A 19,613-nucleotide genomic window follows, 5' to 3' on the forward strand; every position below is an offset into this window, starting at 1 on the left:
CAGCCAAAGCTAGCATTAAGGTGGTTGGTTGCACAGTCCCGTGCCGCTGCGATCTCTGTGCACGCCACTGGATGCTGCAACTCCCGCTTCCCCTACCCTACGCATTCAAAATCCGACGTCTGCCCAGCTGAGTTTCGACTCCCAAGCCCAGCAGAGGCTGCCAAGTCTGGCGATTCCACTCATCTCCTCCTGCCTCCGAAACACCGTTACCTGGCCAAGCAGCCCGACACCCACTGACATTTGAGCTGGTACGAGTCACCTGGATCAGGGTCGCTTTCAGACCGAAGGGCCGGTCATGGGGCTGGGGAGGGTTGGCAGAAGGCGGCTGGGAAAGGGAGGGGGACTGGGAATTGATCTGGGCAGACAGGACAAAGCCATGGAGACTGGAAAAGATTACACGATATCATGGGAGGAATGAGGACAGAAAGAAGACGGCAGGGGAAGGGAGGGGGAGAAAAATGAAGTGAAACAGCAAGAGGAGGGAGGATGGAAAGAGGTTAGGATGACGTAGAGAGCAGCTGGGCTGGTTTAGGGAGGAAGAGGGGGACTGAATGTGCAAAGGTTGGAGGGATGGATGGGGCAGGAAGAAAAATAACCAGGCATGTTGGGGGGGGGGGAGGGGGTAATAAAAAGAATATGCATAGGTGGGAGGTAATGGGGAGAACTTGAGATTGGAGGGGACCCCCCCAAAAAAATTGACATCTACTGGACCTTAACATTTATCCTGAACAGATGAACCAAGAGACCCACCAACTCCTTGAAAAAGGGAATAGAAAATAGGGGAGAGTTACTGAAACTATACACACACACACACATATATATCATATATTATATATATGCACACATACATAAAACACACACAGAACCCCACTACGTCATTCCAAAACTTAAAAATATTAAAAGCATCTGGCTGTATATAGAGCACCAGTTACAAAGTCTTCACAAAAGAACCTGGGATTTTTTTTTCTGTATTTATTACAGTCTAAATTTTGTAGAACTACTTAAGAGACCCAAATTCAAGAAGGGAGACTTTTGTCCAGTCCTGGTATTTGCGCTCACGTCCCAATCCATGAGGAGTAGCTGTAATCCTGTTTCTACATCAGGAAGGAAATCCACGGCTGTCCTAAAATCTCCCTCCTTGAACCAGATTTCCCGGCAGTTCTGCTTCCATTTAGCCAACAAAGAAGCCGAGGTACTAGGACTGCGTGAAAGTTCTCACATTATTTCTGTTTTGGTGCATGCTGTTTTGCTATCCGGACTTGACTTAGATACAAAATAAGGCCAGAAGCAAAATGTGTGCACTTTTTCTACAGAACATTTTGTAAAATCCCCCCCCCCCCCCCAAAATAGAAAAACAACAACAACAACAAAACACTAGCTATACCTTACTGAGGTGTAGGTTTGGGTTTTTTTGCTAAATCACATTGGCTCAAGGTTTTTCACAGGTAGTTTAGCTCTTGGTTCTTAGCTAGGAGCTGATTTGTATAATTTAGCATCACAGTCACCATCTATAAATTTAAATACAATTTTGCAAGCATAAATCTACATGCAAAAAAAAAAAAAAAAAGTTATTTGCAAAGCAAATGGCAAAATGCTTTTACTGTACCTTGCCATGATGGCTGCCAATATGGCGGAAAATAAAGTGTAGTTAGAAAGGGAAAAAATAAATGGGAATAGCATGCACCAACACGCACTACTACTGATTTCAGCCACATGTTACTATGGACAGCAGAATCCTAGGAGGAACCGGGGAAACGTGACATTTCACACTGCATCCCTTCCTCTGGCTAAAAACCTCTCTCGCCTCCCCCCCTTTTCCCTGCTCTTTAAAAGACACTTTTAAGAATACTGCTCATGTTGGTTCTTTTGTGGCCTAGCAGGGTTTGCTTTAACTGCCGGTAGACGTGTCCGCCTTAAAAGCATCCCCCCCGCCTAGTGGAAAATTTAAGGAATCAAAAGGAAAGCAGAGAGGTTAAGATGCAGACAGAGGCAGAAAGGAACAGCGTCCTCCCTAGAGGGGAAAAAAAAAAAAAAAGTCAGGTGCTTCTAACCGTGCCTGCGGAGGAACAGAAGCGTTACTGAAAAGTCGAAAAGTTACACTACACATGGATCTCTAAAGAAGTAATTATAGCCGTGCCATCGACAAGCTACAGGCTACAATTATGCTGGGGAAGAGGGCAGGGTCTCCTCCGTGCTGTTGCGCACAAGTATCTTGGCTTCCTGAAGCAGAGGGGGTGGGGTACCCGGTCCCCGTGACTTGACAGTGCAGCCCGGCGTAGGCCGGTGGTTTATGTTACAAAGACAAACCTGGGAGCCCTTTCCTATAAACAGCCGACTTTGTACAAAAACAAAACAAAAAAAAGAACAGAACAAAAGTATGACCTCCGGCAAACCAGTCCTGTTTATGGTTAGTCTTCATCTCCTCACCCCATGCCTTTCACTGCATCCGTCTTTCCACCTCAGACATGGCTGCACATGAAGACAGGTTAGCCTGAATAAAATGAACTCCTCTTAAAACTGCGGGGTGTGTGTGCGTGTGTTCCACGTCCTGATAAGCCCGGCATTTAAAAAGACAAATTTATAGCTTGTTTAAGCGGGATTCCAGGTCGTGAAGCAAGTCCAGAACGTTCCAGGTCTTCCATTTTGGCTCCCCTCCCATCCCAGTAACTTGAACCTCGCAATTTCCGGGCAAGGGTTCATAAACATTCCTGTCCCCTCCTTCATGTTCCAGAGTCCCCCTCCCCCCCCCTTAGCAGCCCCACCTGCCGGCAGGCCGTCACCTCGAGACACATCTGGGACGCATAACATCGTGCAGGAAATTCTACTTCCCTCCAAAAACCTGGTACTGAAGATGAGTGGCTGTCGCTCTGCCAGTCACTGGTTGTTACACTGCTGTTGTAAAGAAGTACTAGTTTAAGCAGCTGCAAAAAAAAAAACGAACATCGTTTCCTCTGTAAGAGACGGACGTACACAGCTAAGAAGCCGGGTTGCCCCCTCCCCCACATACCATTATGTACAGTATTTCTCCATCACACCTGGGTACAGATCGGTTATCACTGTTCTTCAAGGCTGGGGATTTGTCCCATGATGTAAAAGTCCCTGCTGAAGTTCAAATGCTTGAGGCCTCAGTTAAAAAAAAAAATATTTTTTAAAAATTTTTGTTGTCTTGGCCGTCCGTGGTCAGAAAGACGTCCCGTGCGGCATTCAAAAGTGCACTGCTCTCGCATGTAGTGTTCGGGTAACTCACAAGCGCCTGGCAGCCTTGTACTGTCTGACATGTCACCGGCTATGCTGATCCACATCTGGGCAGATTGCGTGGTTTGTTTTTTTTTTGTTTTTTTTCTCCTCTTCCCACATCCCTCCTTTGGAAAGGTCGGCACCACAAAGGTCACCATATGCTTTTTCGTGTCCTGTTCACCGTAGGCATTAAAAAAAAAAAAAATTAATCATAAAGTGCTACGGCCGAACCTGTTAAATACGCCTCGCTCATTTCCCTGTCAACCGTGATTACAGCTGCTGTGGAATCCCTTGATCCTTGTAGCCTGTCAGGGAAAAAAAAAAAAACCGACAAAAAAGTATTATTATTTTTTTAATTCAAGAGCCTGATTTACTGCACTTCCCCCTCCCCACAACAGACGACGAGTCGGAGAAGAGTCTTAGTAAACTAAGCCCTAAATGCTAAAAGGCTCAACCCAGAATTTCTTTTTTTTAGAATTTGCCTGAATCTGGAGAATGCAATCATCCCATAACACATGCACAAGATGATGCCTGAAAGGTATTAATAATGCACTAGAAGCAGAGCTATTTTTTTCAACAGAAAGGAATTTGGTTAACTAGGGGTCACAGTGGTAAGAGTAAATGACAGCACATAAAGACCCGAAAGGTCCATCCAATCTGCCAGCAAAACGTTTAGGGCTGCAGCTGCCGCTCTGTGCAGGTCAATCCCCCATGTCTACTGGTTAAGGCTGAGGCTGTTCTGTGTGGGTTACCCCCCCGGCAGAAACACTGCAACACTGCATCTGCTTCAACGGCAGGGGGAAAGGAGGAAAAAAGAGGCATTAGATTCAGACAGCAAACAACTGGGACACTGAGTTTTGTGGTCTGGGAAAAACAAACATAGGGGTAAACGTGCGGATACAGCTGTTACTACCCTTAACCAATAAGCCTGAAACTCTTGATGCAACTCCGACATTGCTCTCTGCTTCTATGGCAGAAGGTAACAGGGAATCAGACTAACAGCAACCAAAAAGGACCCTGTCTTTGACAGTCTGGGAAACTGATAAGAATGGAATTTGTATGGCTCAACAGAAAGTACCATAAATTTGCAGGGCAGACTGGATGGTCCGCTGGTCCTTTTCTGACGTCACTTCTATGTTGCTATGTAAGTTGCCCTATTTCGTCATGTCCATTCTCTAGCCACTAGGAGTCCTCTGCGTTTATCCCATGGCTCTTTTGAGCTCCTTGTCTTCACCGCCTATTCTGGGAGGCCAGGCCATGCATCTGCCACCCTTTCCTTGAAAAAATACATAGAAATGAAGGCAGAAAAGGACCGATGGTCCATCCAGTCTGCCCAGCAAGCTTCCCATGGTAGTATCTGCCACGTCGTGCGGGTTATCCCCATGTATCAGTAAGCTTTGCTTAACGTGCTTTGCTTATGGACTTGGCAGTAATAGTCCAGTGTTTTTTTTCTTAATGTCTGAGCATCAGTACCCCAGACTGTAAAAAAAGTCATGGCTCATGTTGGTTGTCCCTGAATCCAATTTCTCTTTCCTTTCAGCCCCCACCCCCCTCCTTCGAAGCAGAGAGCAATATTGCAGTTGCATCAAAAGCATCAAGGCTTATTGGTTAAGAGTAGTAATCCTATGCTTCTATTAAGGGTAGTAACCGTTGCACTATGCTGGTTACCCCCATTCTCATCAGTTCTGCAGACCATAAAAGTTGGGGCCCTCGATGTTTGCTCTCTAAATCCAATTCCCCTTTTCCCTTGCCGATGAAGCAGAGCACAATGTTGGAGTTGCATCAAAAGTATCAGGGTTCCTTTGGTTAAGGGTAGTAACTGCCACACCAGGCTATAGCTTTCGGGCTCCTCTCTGCTACCACTTTCATGAAGCAAAAACACAACCAGCCTTATCCAATGACACTCCAGTCTAGGGTTGCCAAGTGGCTCCAGACTTTCAGAACAGTTTGATCCAGTCTTGGTTTTACCCCATTGCATGTAGGGAATTGAAGCTCTGATTTGTCTATGCACTCCTTAAGAAAGGTAGAACTACAAGTCCTTGCATGTTATGGGGTAAAACCAAGACTGCAGTAGTCCAGCCTGAGAATCTGGAACTGGTTGATAACCCTACTCCTATCTCCAAGGATCTATTCAACAGGTCCTTCAGCAGATCTGCCAGCACCTGTCTGAGCTCTCTTAGTATCCTAGGAAGTTTTTCATCAGGCCTCATGGTTTTGTTCACTTTCAGTTTTGGTAGTTCACCCAAATACTCTTCTGATGATGAAACTCTAAAGGGGAAGAGACTCTGGAATATCGTTGGGAAATATTTTTCATGGAGAGGGCGGCGGATGCCTGGAATACACTCCTGAAAGAGATGTACGTCAGTGACATCCGGCCACAGTCATAGCAATTGCCTGGTCCCAAGCATATGTAACAAATATCCTGACCAGGGGCGGATTGGTCTATCGGGGGATCGGGCATCCCCCGGTGGGCCGATCGTTTCAGTCATGTGATCTGCCGTGTGCGGCCATGACAGAGCCGTGCTCGGCAGACCACGTGACGTGTCCTGGGTGGCGAATACCCAGGCCAGTCCGACATCGTGAGTCCGCCGCTGATCCTGACCGTCAGTAGTGGACATCTTGTGGGTATATACCCAATACTAGAACCCACTGGAGTGACCATTGGGTCTGGACATGATCTTTCTTTTTTTGGTAGTCCTGAAAAGTGCTATTGAGGGGCTGCCAAGGCAGCAAGGAAACTCAAAGCAAGTTAGAAGGAGAAAAAAAAAGCTTTGAAGAGGTACAAGGTACCTGAGAGTGAGAGAGAGCAAGTGAGAGCACATCTCAGTGCAGAAGCTCACACAAAAATAGACTGAGGGACTCTCAAGGCAGTGTGTGCGAGAACTCGCATGAATGTTCAGTAGTAAAGGTTTTATTGAGCTAGAGAGATGGGTCCATTCAGCACCATAGGAAGACCTCACCATGTGTCATGGTCAATTTAGCCCTGCTTGTTAATGGAGACATGTGCTATAGCCCAACTAAGCAAAGCTTCAGGGTTTAGCCACCATCTCAGGAAGGACCTATTATCCACAAGAAATTTCAGCCTAATTTCTGTGATTCTAGACCAGGGGTCGGGAACCTTTTTGGCTGAGAGAGCCATGAACGCCACATATTTTAAAATGTAATTCTGTGAGAGCCATACAAGACCTACCAAATTAATTTACTACAACCCCCTACTCTCCTGATGCCCCCCCCCCAAGACCTGCCAAATTAATTTACTACAACCCCCCACCCTCCTGACCCCCCCAAGACCTGCCAAAAGTCCCTGGTGGTCCAGCGGGGGTCCAGGGCTCGCAGACAAATCTTTAATAAAGTAAAAATCAAACAAAAACCCCCACCCTCCTGACACCCCTAAGACCTCCAAAATTAGTTTACTACAATGCCCCACCCTCTTAACCCCCTCTTAACCCCCCCCCTCCCCCCAAGACCTGCCAAAAGTCCCTGGTAGTCCAGCGGGGGTCCAGGGTCCTGGACTTGGGCTGTCGCTCCCGGACCACTCCTGGACCCCCGCTGGACCTCCAGGGGCTTTTGGCAGGTCTTGGGGGGGAGGGGGCAGGAGGGTGGGGGGTTTTGTTAAGATTTTTACTTTTTTATTAAAGATTTATCTGCGAGCAGCCATCAAAAGAGCCACATCTGGCTCGTGAGCCATAGGTTCCCTACCCCTGTTCTAGACTGTTCCCAGAAAATCCAGAGACACAGGTGAAGGTGGTAAAAGGTTTTGTTCTTCAGATCTTCACAGCATGATATGACTTACACCATAAGAAGCAATACTTGCAGCATCTTGATAAATATTAATCAGGAGATTAATTCTCTTGTGCAAATTGTGCTGTAAAATAGCTTTGCATTACATCCAATTTCTCATTCAAACTAGTCTGTAGGAGTAAATTTAGATGGTTTTGCTGGTTTTGTGAGAAAACCAAATAGAGAGCGGCAGAAAATTTAAAAACAAAAACAAAACCCCCCCCCCCAACAACTTACCTTGCGAAACTTGATCACAGAAGAAGTGCAAAACATGAAAGAAAACAAAACAAAACATGTCTTCAGAAAGGAATTGTAGACAATCAGTTAATAGTGCATTTATCTGGAAAAGTAAGGGTAAGGAAAAGATAATGCTATAAAGGAGCCATCAGTTTTCCAATTAAAAATCTAAACAAAGCATTAGCATCCTAACTAGGGTAGACAGGTTCCAAGTTAAGATGAATAGGGGAGTTGGTTCAGGTTTTATCAATTCCTCTTTCCAAATGTTTTCTTAGGTGACTGCCAACTGACTCAAAACAATGGGGGATACTGTGTGCCAATCCTGTTTTTAACATGGTCTGTCAGTACAAGAGAGCAACAACACTTACCTCTGTTGTCAGTAGGCTATACAATAATGCTGTTAACACTCTCTCCACACCATGACCTGCCTAATTCAGGGCCTTCTCTTTGTTCTGTATATATTTCGCCCATTCCCTGTACATCACTTCATGCATCTGACGAAGTGGATGCTGTCCTCAAAAGCTCATGCTTCAATAAACTGGTTAGTCTATAAGATGCCACCCAACTCCTATCATTTTAATAATAATAATAATAATAATAATTGATTATACAAATTCCAGGACTACAGACCCCAGAATGCATGCAGGCAAGAGCTGAAGAACCAGAACTGGCTAAAACTATCCCTGATGATTTATAGCACCGAATACAGCTTCGCTTATGCTGCCAGCAATATAAATATCCCTCATCTCAAAGAGATGAGAGGAGAGCGGGCGAGGGAAGGAGGGCACAAGGAAACAACAACAAAAAGGCGACAAGGACAGGAGGAAAAAAAAAAAAAGAGAGGAAAAGCAAAAAGGGGAGGACTGATAAAAGCTGAAAAGGGGGGAAAAAACCCCTAGAAAGGGGAAGGAGGACGTTTCCCCTTGAGAAATTAGAGTTTCATTTCAGCAGGCACAAAATCCCTTAAGGGATTGTTGCAAGAGTCAAATTGTCTGTTAGATCTAATCCTTCTCGTGCCCCAAAAGCTCTCTGTTGGCAATACATTTCAATTAACAGGCATCTTTTTTCACAATGTCCCTTGTCAAAAGATAAATTAGCCACTACAATAAGAGGGAACGTTCACCCCAGGGGAAGGTTTGTGCTCGGTGCTAGAGAGAATTAAACACTAAAACCACACAGGCATCGCTGTCTAATTGGGGTTTTTGTTTTTTTTTTTTAACTCAATGAGATACTACGAGGGGGGGGGGGGGGGAGGGGGGACAGCAATACCACACACCCTAGCAAAATTAAAACAAAACAAGAAAAAAAAAGGCAGCTTTTATTCTTCAGCTCTCCAAGAAGTCTCTCAAAAGGCTATTTAATGGATATTTAATATTGCTATTTTGTTTTTAGATGGTTCTGTCAGTGAACGCAGCGTGCTGTGCGGGAAAACATTTATTATACAAGCATGCAGTGAATAAGACGTACAAGTCACATGGGCGACTGCCTGAAGAGCTTGTGCTCGTTTCATCATATAACGAAATGATGCGTGCCCGCAGACGTATTACTGTGTTTCAGAGAGGAGGCTTTAATCACCCAAGTGAATGTAGGATAATGCTAGCCACAATGAATCCCAAGATCTGAATTATTCATTATAACTATTTACTTAACCACCATTTTGAGAGAAACTCAAGCAAAGCAGTGTATGACATACTAAATGAATAATGGGTTAAAGTATGTGTGTGTGTGTGTGTGTGTGTGTGTGTGGGGAGGGGGAGTGAATAGGGGTAGGTGTGGAAAAGCAGAATATCTATAGAGTAATTAAACAGCAATGGAATAGTATCAATAAAGTAATCAACACAGCAGGCAAAGCAAGGAGATAAGTCTGCAATAAGTAGTTGATTTTATAGGCAGTGGCAAAGGTAAAAGGACGGGTCAAGTGCACATACACTCGAAGGCATGACATGTGCTGTGGTTGCATGGCGCGTGGGGCGAGGAGGTAGAGGTTTATGGGCTCCAGGTTCATACTGATGTCTCTGTAGGTGCAGTCGGTCTGGCTCATCAGGTATACCTGATGTAGAGCAGAGGATGAGACGCTTCAAAAGTCCGATCGAAGAGCCCAGGTTTTCACCCGTTTCCGGAATACGATGGTAGCTGTGGCTTCAGGCAAAGCTCATCCAGGAGAAAATTCCAGAGGGTGGAGACAGGGCTAACCCCATAAAGGCCCCACTGATGGGTGTGGGATGATTTGCTTGCCTTCAGTGAGGGTGTAAGTAGGGAGATTCCTTGGGAGGATCTTAAGAGTTCTAAACACGATGTACATAAGAAGTTTGTCTCAAGAACTCGCGTTCATTTCCTCTCAGGACCTTAAAAGACCAGGGTCAGAATTTGGCTCTGTAAAAGTACTGGAAGCAAGCGTAGATTTTGCAAGACGAGTGGTCTTGCTTTTTGCATCCCTCTAACATTCCTGCTGCAGTATTTTGGATTAGCTGGTGTAGGCCCTTAGTTGTCAGACCAATTTTATATCGCTCGTTGTAGTAATCTAGCCGTGATGTTATTACAGCTATGGTCAGACGTTTCTTAGTAAATGGCTGGAGCCTGTGCAGATGATGTGCTTGGTATAAGCATCTTTTAAGTGAAGCGTGAATTTGTGGGTATGCAGTCCGGGCAGAGTCCAGCGGGATGCTCAGGCTCCTGACAGGTGTCTAAAAAGGAAATCGACAGATTCCAAAAGGGATTTTATGTTTAGGGCCCTGATAAGTTGTTTTTAACCTACTGATTTCCCATTTTACTTGGGTGCAGGTGATGTTTATTGCTTTCTGCCCGTTATTAAATGGCAGACCTACAAATAGCTTTTTCATAGCTATTTGTAGGTCTGGTGCCAAGGGCAGAAGCTGTACATCGTAGGTATAGATGTAGCAGTTTAAATATATATATATATATATAAATATTTTGAATCAGATAGGCACAAGGTTTTATATAGATGTGGAATAGTACAGGTGACAGTACAGAGCCCTGTGGGACCTTGCAGGTTATAGTCCAGGGAAGGGATAATATGGCAAACACCGTACAGACTGCAGCCCGCCCGTAAGATGGGAAGTGAACCATGACCGTATTTTGCGACCCGTGCCTGCCTCTTCCAGTTGCGACAGTACCACTGTATGATCCTGCATGTTGAAAGCCGCCAAGAAATCCAGCAGCACCGATGACGACAAAGTGAGTCCCCTATCATAGTTTCTTTGGAGGTTGTCCAGCAGTGCAGGGAATACAGTTTCCTTTCTGTGTCCAGGTCGGAAGCCCAGACTTGGCAGAAGTCAAGCCAATTTCTTCTAGCCAACAGTTTAGCTGGGTATCCATGCCATCTGTCCTAAGATTTTTGCCTTAGAAATTGGCCCTGGCAGCCCCCCAGGTTGTAAGGCTCAGACTGAACAGAGACGATTAACATGTACATTGTAAAATCAGTGAGTGGCAAGTGGATTATAAAATTGGCAATGTGACAGGGAAGAAGCGTGTTTGCCGAACCACTATACAGCGGGAACAGTAATATGAGAGGACATGGTGTATTCACTTATCAAATAAACAATGTTTGCTGGAGGTTGAAATGCTATAGTTTTGGAATAAACATATCCCAAGCAATCGAAGGATGTGTAATTGATAGTGCATGAAGATGACGATTTTATTCCTTTCCACTAAGGTTCATGCGAAGTCAACCTAGATTCGGAGGCATATTCATGTGACATTTATTTATAAAAAAAACATTTTTTTTGAAGTTTTAAATAAAGGAGTGCAATATACGAATTTAGTATAACATCAACATTTTTCTCCTGAAGAAGCCATATTATGGCGAAACACTGTTTCCTGATGTCGGGAGTTCATGGGAGTTAAAATGTGTATAATTTGGGGAGTTTACTGAAGGGAATTCAATTGAATGGAAAAAGGGGAGCTAGCTGCGTATTGTGAGTAATGTGATTTTAAGATATGTGATGTTTAGGGTGTGTGTATGTGATACGTATGTGATGGTATGCTTGTTTGGTTTGGATATATTTTTATGTTGTGAAAACTGGGATCATTAAGCGATAATGTAAAACCTTTATGCGCATATATTAAGACTAGGCATCTATCACTATGTAAAATAGATGCACATGTATTAAAATGTGTTATTTATAATGTTTTGATTAAACAGAAGTACATTATGCATAGATTCCTTTATTTGACATTGTACGTATGAAAGCTGGGATCTAATATATTCCTTCAGCAGTATTGTTAAGGTTCAGACCGAGCCAGTGCCGACGTTATGCCATCAGAGCTTATGGGCGAGGGCTGCCACCTCACTCCAGGTCTAGCTGGCTTGGCCCCATCGTGAGCACAGATTTATAAAAATTCAGTTTTTTCTTCTTAGGGCATGAGGCAAAACAAGGACTGGCTAACCCTGTTCAGGGGATCCTCCTATGGGCATGTAGGATTCCAGTTTTTTTGGTTTTTTTCGGACCCTGCTGTTGCCTCCTGGCTCCTTTCGACCTCCAGCTCATTCAGAATCAGAGCCTGAGCCTTCATTTGGAAATATATGGGGATGTGGTGGGGGGTGATGTGGTGGGGGGGGGGGGGGATTTCCTTTCCCATTTTCACTTTGAAACCTGTTGTGGGTTAAAAAATTTTTTTTTTTAAAAGTACCCACAGACGGGTAGATTTTCAAAGGGACACGTGCGTAGCCCCCGAAAACCTACCCCAAACCCCCCCTGTGCGCGCCGAGCCTATTTTGTATAGGCTCGGCGGCGCGCACAAGCCCCGGGACGTGGGTAAGTCCCAGGGCTTGCAAGGAGGGGCGTGTCGGGGGTGGGGGCGTGTCGGGGGCGTGCTGGGAATAACGCGGCGTTTCGGGGGCGGCGCCGCAGGCGTGGTTTCGGCCCGGGGGCGTGGCTGCGGCCTCCGGACTGGAACACGGAGCGGGGCAGCCGGCCCGGGGCGCGCAAAGTTACGCCTGCTTCCATCAGGCGTAACTTTGCCGACAAAGGTAGGGGGGGGTTTAGATAGGGCCAGGGGGGTGGGTTAGGTAGGGGAAGGGAGGGGAATGTGGGGGGAGGGCGAAGGAAAGTTCCCTCCGAGGCCGCTCCGATTTCGGAGCGGCCTCGGAGGGAACAGGCAACGCGCGCTGGGCTCGGCGCGCGCAGGTTGCACAAATGTGCACCCCCTTGCGCGCGCAGACCCCGGATTTTATAAGATACGCGCGGCTACACGCGTATCTTATAAAATCCAGCGTACTTTTGTTCGCGCCTGGTGCGCGAACAAAAGTACGCCCTCGCGCAATTTTATAAAATCCGGCCCATTACCTGCTTTTTCTTGTGGGCAGAATTTTGTCAGGAAAAAAGGATGCGTTTTAGATTAAAAAAAAAAATAATAATAATAATACGATCTACATGCGCATTTTTTCTCCTCCAACTTAAAACGTGCCTCAGGAACAGTGTATCCTTGGTGTAGCTATAAAGTGCACGCATTATGCAACACATGGCTTGCTTTTAAGCCTTACGGGGAAGAGGGCATTTTTTCCCCACAGATAAATAGCTTTGTATCTCCCTAAGTGACTCAAACATTATCCTCCCCTATTCTGTCCGGATACCTTCTGGCTTCCTTTTCTTATGGAGCCATTACCTTGGTTATACTTAAAGATGGTACGGACCCCTTTGAATTGTGGCAAATTATCAGCAGATATCCCCACTTAACATAGGCCAAGAATTAAAAAAAAAAAAAAAAGAACGTAAATACAGCATTAGTCACTAAATTGAGTTCATCGTGATCCATCAGGGTTTGTTAAAGCGCGGCACAAGGTAAATAAGGTGAGGCATTTGGTAAGGATTGGTTGTACTAGCGACACTGACCTCAGCTACGCCATTCGCTCGCTTCATGCCGAGGTGCTGTGCAGAGCTGAATGGAATTTGCATATTAAAAGCCGACCTGAGGGGCTGGCCTGGAATCTCAGTCAGCACAAACCACGTGGAAGACCTGGGTTTCATTCCTGGGTCGGATCTCCCATTCTCTTGGGGACTCGAGGGCTGGGGGATGCTTTGAAGGTAGCATTTGCAAACCTTAAGGAGGGAAAAGGGGGGAGGGGAATTAAAGTCCCAGTCTTCACACAAGAGCAGCCAAACTTACAGGCCGATACAGTACAGTGCGCTCCGGCGGATTGGCCACACGTTTTCGACGCACTAGCTTTACCCCTTATTCAGTAAGGGTTAATAGCGTGTCGAAAACGCGTGTCCAACCCCCCCCCCCCCCCCGGAACCTAATAGCGCCCACAACATGCAAATGCATATTGATGGCCCTATTAGTTATTCCCGCGCGATTCAGAAAGCAAAATGTGCAGCCAAGCCGCACATTTTACTTTCAGAAATTAGCGCCTACCCAAAGGTCGGCATTAATTTCTCCGGGCACCGGGAAAGTGCGCAGAAAAGCAGTAAAAACTGCTTTTCCGTGCACCCTCTGACTTAATATCATAGCGATATTAAGTTGGAGGTCCTGAAGAGTAAAAAAAGTTAAAAAAAAAAAAGTTTGAAATCGGCCCGCAGCTTGAAAACCGGACGCTCAATTTTGCTGGCGTCCAGTTTCCGAACCCGTGGCTGTCAGCGGGTTTGAGAACCGACGCCGGCAAAATTGAGCGTCAGCTGTCAAACCCGCTGACAGCCACCTCTTTTTGCCGTGGACCCTCATTTGAATACAGAATCGCGCGCACAGGAGAGTGGCCTGTATGTTCGCCTGCTCTCCCGCGACTTTTACTGTATCGGCCCGTTAGTGGCCAGAACTCGGGCCCACAGCTGCAAAGCTCCAGAAGGGGCCCCGATGCATAGGCCTCGGCTAAGGATTGTCATTACGATGACTGGATTGAGTGAGTTATGAAAATAATGGGGAAACCCCCCCCTTTCACCAGTACTTGTGAACGAAGGCGTATGGCACCAAGGTCCAAAAAAACCCAAAAAACTGGTTCTGACTGAGCCGGATGCCCAAAGGAGCAAAAGAAAAATTGCTATTTTAAAAAAAAAAAATTATATTTTAAGGTAGGCCAGATCAACGGGGCTCAGGTGGCCAGGGCTGTGCACTGTCATGAGAAGGATCCCTAGTTCAAAAGCCGAGTTGGCTGGGGAAGGAAGTTATGGCTATTGCTTAAGGGTAACACCCGCTGGACGGGACTCAGGCTCCACACAGTCTGCGAGGTTCCAAAGCAGACCTGGCACATGGCCCCCCGACCCACTGCAATGAGCAGATTAGATGTGTTAGGAGTGTGGAGGGGGAAGGGAAGATTTAAAATAGAGGAAAAAATCCCCAGTTGGTTGTGAACGGAACATTGTACCTGGGTCCCATAAGGAGCCAGAGGAAACTGCCAGGTCAAAAAAAAATGTTATTGTCAAAATATGCTGGTGGAAAAAATGTTCATGGTTTTAGGCCTTATAATACTATGTTCTACTGGTTAGATTTAACGAGGCTTGTTCACCTTCCTTTTAATTGACTTAGGGGAATCCACTTGGACTACCCCCTTTCTCCACTATTTATTTATTTATTTATTTAACATTTTTCTATACCGACCTTCATGGTTAAATACCATATCAGGACGGTTTACATCGAACAGGGGTAAAATAACTAGATAAAGGAAGAAAAAACAAAGTTACATTACAACGAGGACTGTGAACTTGGAAGCTTAGGAAGCTAGAAGAGAAATATAAAGTTAAGTTAAAGGGAGAGAAAACAAATTCCGGACTAGAGGTAGTCCAGACTAGAGATAGTCCACATGTTAGAGTCGGTATCCATGCTGTCAAGGTATTCAGAGGAGGGGAGGATCCATTAATCATGGGTAGATAACGCCTAATGTGTATCCCAGGGTTCTGGGAAGGCTTGGCGGAACAGCCACGTTTTGAGTTTTTTCTTAAAAGTTAGCAGGCAAGGTTCCAGCCTAAGTTCTGCAGGGAGGTTGTTCCAGATGGCTGGGCCTGCTGTCGAAAATGCTCGGTCCCTGGATGCGATGAGTCGTGTGGCTTTGGTTGGAGGGGCTTGTAGCGTTCCTTTGGATATTTCTCTCATTGGCCTGTTAGAAGTATGGAGTTTTAATGGAATTTCAAGGTCGAGATAAAGGAGATTATAGATGAATTTGTGTATTAATGTTAAAGATTTGTGAAGGACTCTGTAATTGACTGGTAACCAGTGTAGATTTCGGAGGATGGGTGTAATATGATCATTCCGGTTGGTGCTTGTCAGGATTCTAGCTGCAGCATTCTGTATCATCTGGAGAGGCCTGATGGATGAGTTGGGTAATCCTGTGAAGAGCGCGCTGCAGTAGTCTATTTTGGCAAAAATCAATGATTGAAGAACTGTCCTAAAGTCGTGGAAATATAAAAGGGGTTTGAGTCTTTTTAATACCTGTAGTCTGAAGAAGCAATCTTTGGTTATAGTGTTAATCATACTCTTTAGGTTAAGACGGTTATCAAGTATAACCCCAAGGTCTCTAACTTGAGTATGAGAGAGGGCGTGGTTATGTTGGGCCTGTGACTGATAGTTATCTTGGAAGGCGGAAATGAGGAGGAGTTCGGTCTTTTTAGCATTGAGGACCAAATTTAAACTGTTGAGGAGATTAGTGATAGAATGTAGGCAGTTGTTCCAGATCGAGAGTGATTTGGTGATGGATTCCGTTATGGGGATCAGGATCTGCACATCATCCGCGTAAATGTAGTGAATAAGGTTGAGGCTTGTTAATAGTTGGCATAGGGGGAGGAGGTAGATATTAAAAAGGGTGGGGGACAGGGAGGATCCTTGAGGTACTCCAAGTGATGAATTTGTTGGTGGTGATTCTTTATTAATTATTCTGACCTTGAAACTTCTATCGCTAAGGAAAGACTTGAACCAGTTGTAGACTTGTCCTGAGATGCCTATGTCTAATAGACGATTCAGGAGGATGGCGTGGTTGACGGTATCGAACGCCGCTGATATGTCTAAAAGGATTAGAAGAAAAGAATGTCCTTTGTCTAGTCCCATAATAATATGGTCAGTTAGGGAGATGAGCAAGGTTTCTGTGCTGCGTGATTTGCGGAAACCATATTGTGAAGGATATAAAATATTGTAATCTTCTAAATATTCTGATAGCTGGGTGTTAACCACCTTTTCTGTGAGTTTGGCTAAGAATGGAAGATTCGATATAGGGCGGAAATTAGCTAGTTCACTAGGGTCTAAGTTGTGTTTCTTAAGTAGGGGTTTGAGAGAGGCGTTTTTTTAGGATGTTTGGGTACAGTCCTTGGGTTAAGCAGCAGTTTATGATGTTGGCCAGTGGTCCGGATATAGTGTTTGGTATGAGTAGAAGTAGCTTGGTTGGTAGGTTGTCTGTGGGATGGCTGGATGGTTTCTGCTTCTTGAGAATGGATTCGATCTCTTTAGATGAAGTTAATTCGAAGTTTTCTAATTTGGCTTCCTTAAGCATATGGGTATTGGTAAATGAAACGAGGGTGTTGGTATTGGGTGGGAGGAGGGAGATCGTGTTTGATATCTTCTGCTGAAAGAATATGGCTAGCTCATTTGCCTTGGATTGAGCTTGTTTGTCTGGGATCGGTGGTGGTAGTGACTTTGTAATTTGAGACACATATGAGAAGAGAGCCTTCGCATCATATTGGAAGTCATGGATTTTATTTGCGTAAAAAACTTTTTTAGCTTTTAAAATTGATGACCTGTAATAATGTAAGGTTCCTCTGTATGATGAAAGCGTGGAGGGGGAAGGGGCTTTACGCCATTTGTTTTCTTTGTGACGTAGTTCTTGTTTTAACTGTTTGAGTTCCTGGGTGAACCAAGGTTGATTTCCTTTTTTTGTGGGGTTAATTCTTTTCGAGATAGATGGGCAGAGCTTATTTGCTACATCTTCTGTGATCTTGTGCCAGGAGAGCACTGCTGTGTTGGGGTTGGATAGATCTATATTTTTGAGATCCTTAGTGAGCTGTTCATTGAGTGTCTCGGAAGCACATGATTTCCTAAAGTGAATGGAGGAGAGGTGTTGGGTGTTGGGTGTCTGTTTATTTGAAGTGAGGGTGGTTGTTATCAGATAGTGGTCTGACCAGGGGATGGGGGTACAAGCCGGATCCTTGGTGATGGAGAAATTAGAGTTGATAAAGATAAGGTCCAATGTATGTCCTGCTTTATGTGTGGGTCCGTTGACGATCTGGGTGAATCCCATTGCATTGAGGGCGGTGATTAAGGCTTCGCAATTTGGCGTATGGTGAGAGGCTTCAAAGTGTATGTTAAAGTCTCCCAAGATTATGGTAGGAGAGTCAGTATTGATATGTTTAACAATGGATTCAATAAGGGGGGAGGCGTCTGCTTCCAATACTCCTGGAGGGGCATAAACTAGTAAGACTTGCAGATGATTAGATTTGAATAAACCTAATTCTAGTTTGGATTCTGTCTTGATTGTATGAGATGTTAGTCTAAGTTCTTTCTTGGAGGCTAGTAATAGGCCGCCCCCCTCGTTTTTTTTGTCTGTGTATAGAGAAAAAATCGTATTTGTGGGTAGGTAATTGGTTGATTAGCGCTATATCCGAGTTTTTTAGCCAGGTTTCTGTAATGGCGCAGACGTCAGGGTTACAGTCTAAGAGATAGTCGTTGAGGATATGAGTTTTTTTTGTCAGAGATTGAGAATTAAATAGGGTCACTGAGAGAAGTGTTAGACCTAGGAGCTGAGTCAGGGGAGTGATCAAGATAGGGATGAGAGATTTGGGAGTTCTTGCTGTAGGGGATTGAGCTGGGAGCATGTTGAAGAGGTGGCGGTGATATCTGATGGGAATATGTTGGGTCATCATATTTGTGTTACTCTGGACTTATTGTGAGAGCAGAGATGAGCCTTGGTTAAGGGTCCTGGGTGGTTGTTGTTATTTCCAGGCCTCACTTTCCGATGAGTTAATTGATTCAAGAGGGATTGTTTGAGTCGCGGGGGAGTGGAGTCGGAAAGATGGTTGCTCAGGGGCAGCACGAAGGGGCCCACAGAAGGGCAACCACTTTTTCGCACCCCTTTGACGAGCAGCGTCCGTGCTCAGGTTTGTTTAAATGATCCTCTCCCTCGCTGATTGGTTGCTTGAACTGGTAAGCGGGTCTATTGTGCCGCTGCCTGTGGGATTGGGGCTAAGGCCTGCCGGGAGGAAGGGATGAAACCTTGAGGCCTTACCCCGACAGGTCTGGGCGCCGATCGCGCAGGCCTCCCCTCCTTGATGCACGAACAGTAGTAAACGCGGCAGTGTCAGCGGTTTTGAGCAGGAGTGGGAGATATCCTTCGGTTTTCTGTGGAAATGGCGAGGGGCTTCCTTGGGGCTGTACGAAGGAGCGCGACAAAGGGGCAGGCCCCTTTGTCGCGCTCCTTCGGCGCGAGACGCCGGATGGAGCAGATTTTTTAAACGTCCCTCTGCTGCTGTCTGATTGGCTGGATCTGGCTGGTGGGCGGGTCTTAGCGCCGTGGGTTCGCTGCTCTGTCCGCACGGTCGGCGATCGGGCCCGCCGGGGGGAAGGGAATTTAGCAGGCCTTACCCCGACGGGTCTGGGCGCCAATCGCGCAGGCCTCCCCTCCGAAGAGCCTCAGGTAAGTATGTGCAGCAGGCAGGCAGTCAGACGCAGCGCCGGAGGGAGCAGATTTTTTAAACTTCCCTCTGCTGCTGTCTGATTGGCCGGATCTGGCTGGTGGGCGGGTCTTAGCGCCGTGGGTTCGCTGCTCTGTCCGCACGGTCGGCGATTGGGCCCGCCGGGGGGAAGGGAATTTAGCAGGCCTTACCCCGACGGGTCTGGGCGCCGATCGCGCAGGCCTCCCCTCCGAAGAGCCTCAGGTAAGTATGTGCAGCAGGCAGGCAGTCAGACACAGCGCCGGAGGGAGCAGATTTTTTAAACTTCCCTCTGCTGCTGTCTGATTGGCCGGATCTGGCTGGTGGAACTACTATTAGTTATTATTATTAGTTATTAGTTAGTTATTATTATTATTATTAGTTATTAGTTATTAGTTAGTGAGAACTACTATTCTCACTAACGTTATCTAACCAGCTAAGAGACATTAAAATAAAAAATTGAAAAAAAACCAACCCCCAACTTCCCCCAGGCTGTGTTATAAGCAGATTAACATATTCAGATAAATCCAAAGTCAAACGTCTATGCATTAAGGAGAATATAGAGGATCTTGGGAGAACTGGTTTCAAAATCAATCTGGCAAAACCTATAATCGCTCCCTGTGACTTTCAGGTTATATGCAAAAAAACTGCAAAAATAACCTTTCCAAATTTATAATTATATCGTGTACCCAGGGGATAATAGTTTCTAACAACATAATCCTACTTACAAAAATGCAAAAGTGAAAGCTATTCCAAACAACCTTTGGTTAATTTAGT

General features: G+C 45.6%; 1 protein-coding gene across 1 annotated transcript in view; it reads right to left on the reverse strand.

The window, feature by feature from the left end:
• Positions 1-2,790: 2,790 nt before the first annotated feature.
• The window catches only part of STUM (stum, mechanosensory transduction mediator homolog), a 125,958-nt gene continuing 109,135 nt past the window's right edge, over positions 2,791-19,613 (reverse strand). Inside the window, exons 3-4 of the mRNA XM_029593045.1 lie at positions 7,255-7,263; positions 2,791-3,542 (exon numbers count right to left, since the gene is read on the reverse strand). Of these exons, the coding sequence (XP_029448905.1) occupies positions 3,508-3,542; positions 7,255-7,263 (44 nt within the window). The 3' untranslated portion in view covers positions 2,791-3,507. The remainder of the gene's footprint in view (positions 3,543-7,254; positions 7,264-19,613) is intronic.

The sequence above is a fragment of the Rhinatrema bivittatum genome, chromosome 3 (assembly GCF_901001135.1).
Source record: "Rhinatrema bivittatum chromosome 3, aRhiBiv1.1, whole genome shotgun sequence".
In the NCBI taxonomy this organism is placed as follows: Eukaryota; Metazoa; Chordata; class Amphibia; order Gymnophiona; family Rhinatrematidae; genus Rhinatrema; species Rhinatrema bivittatum.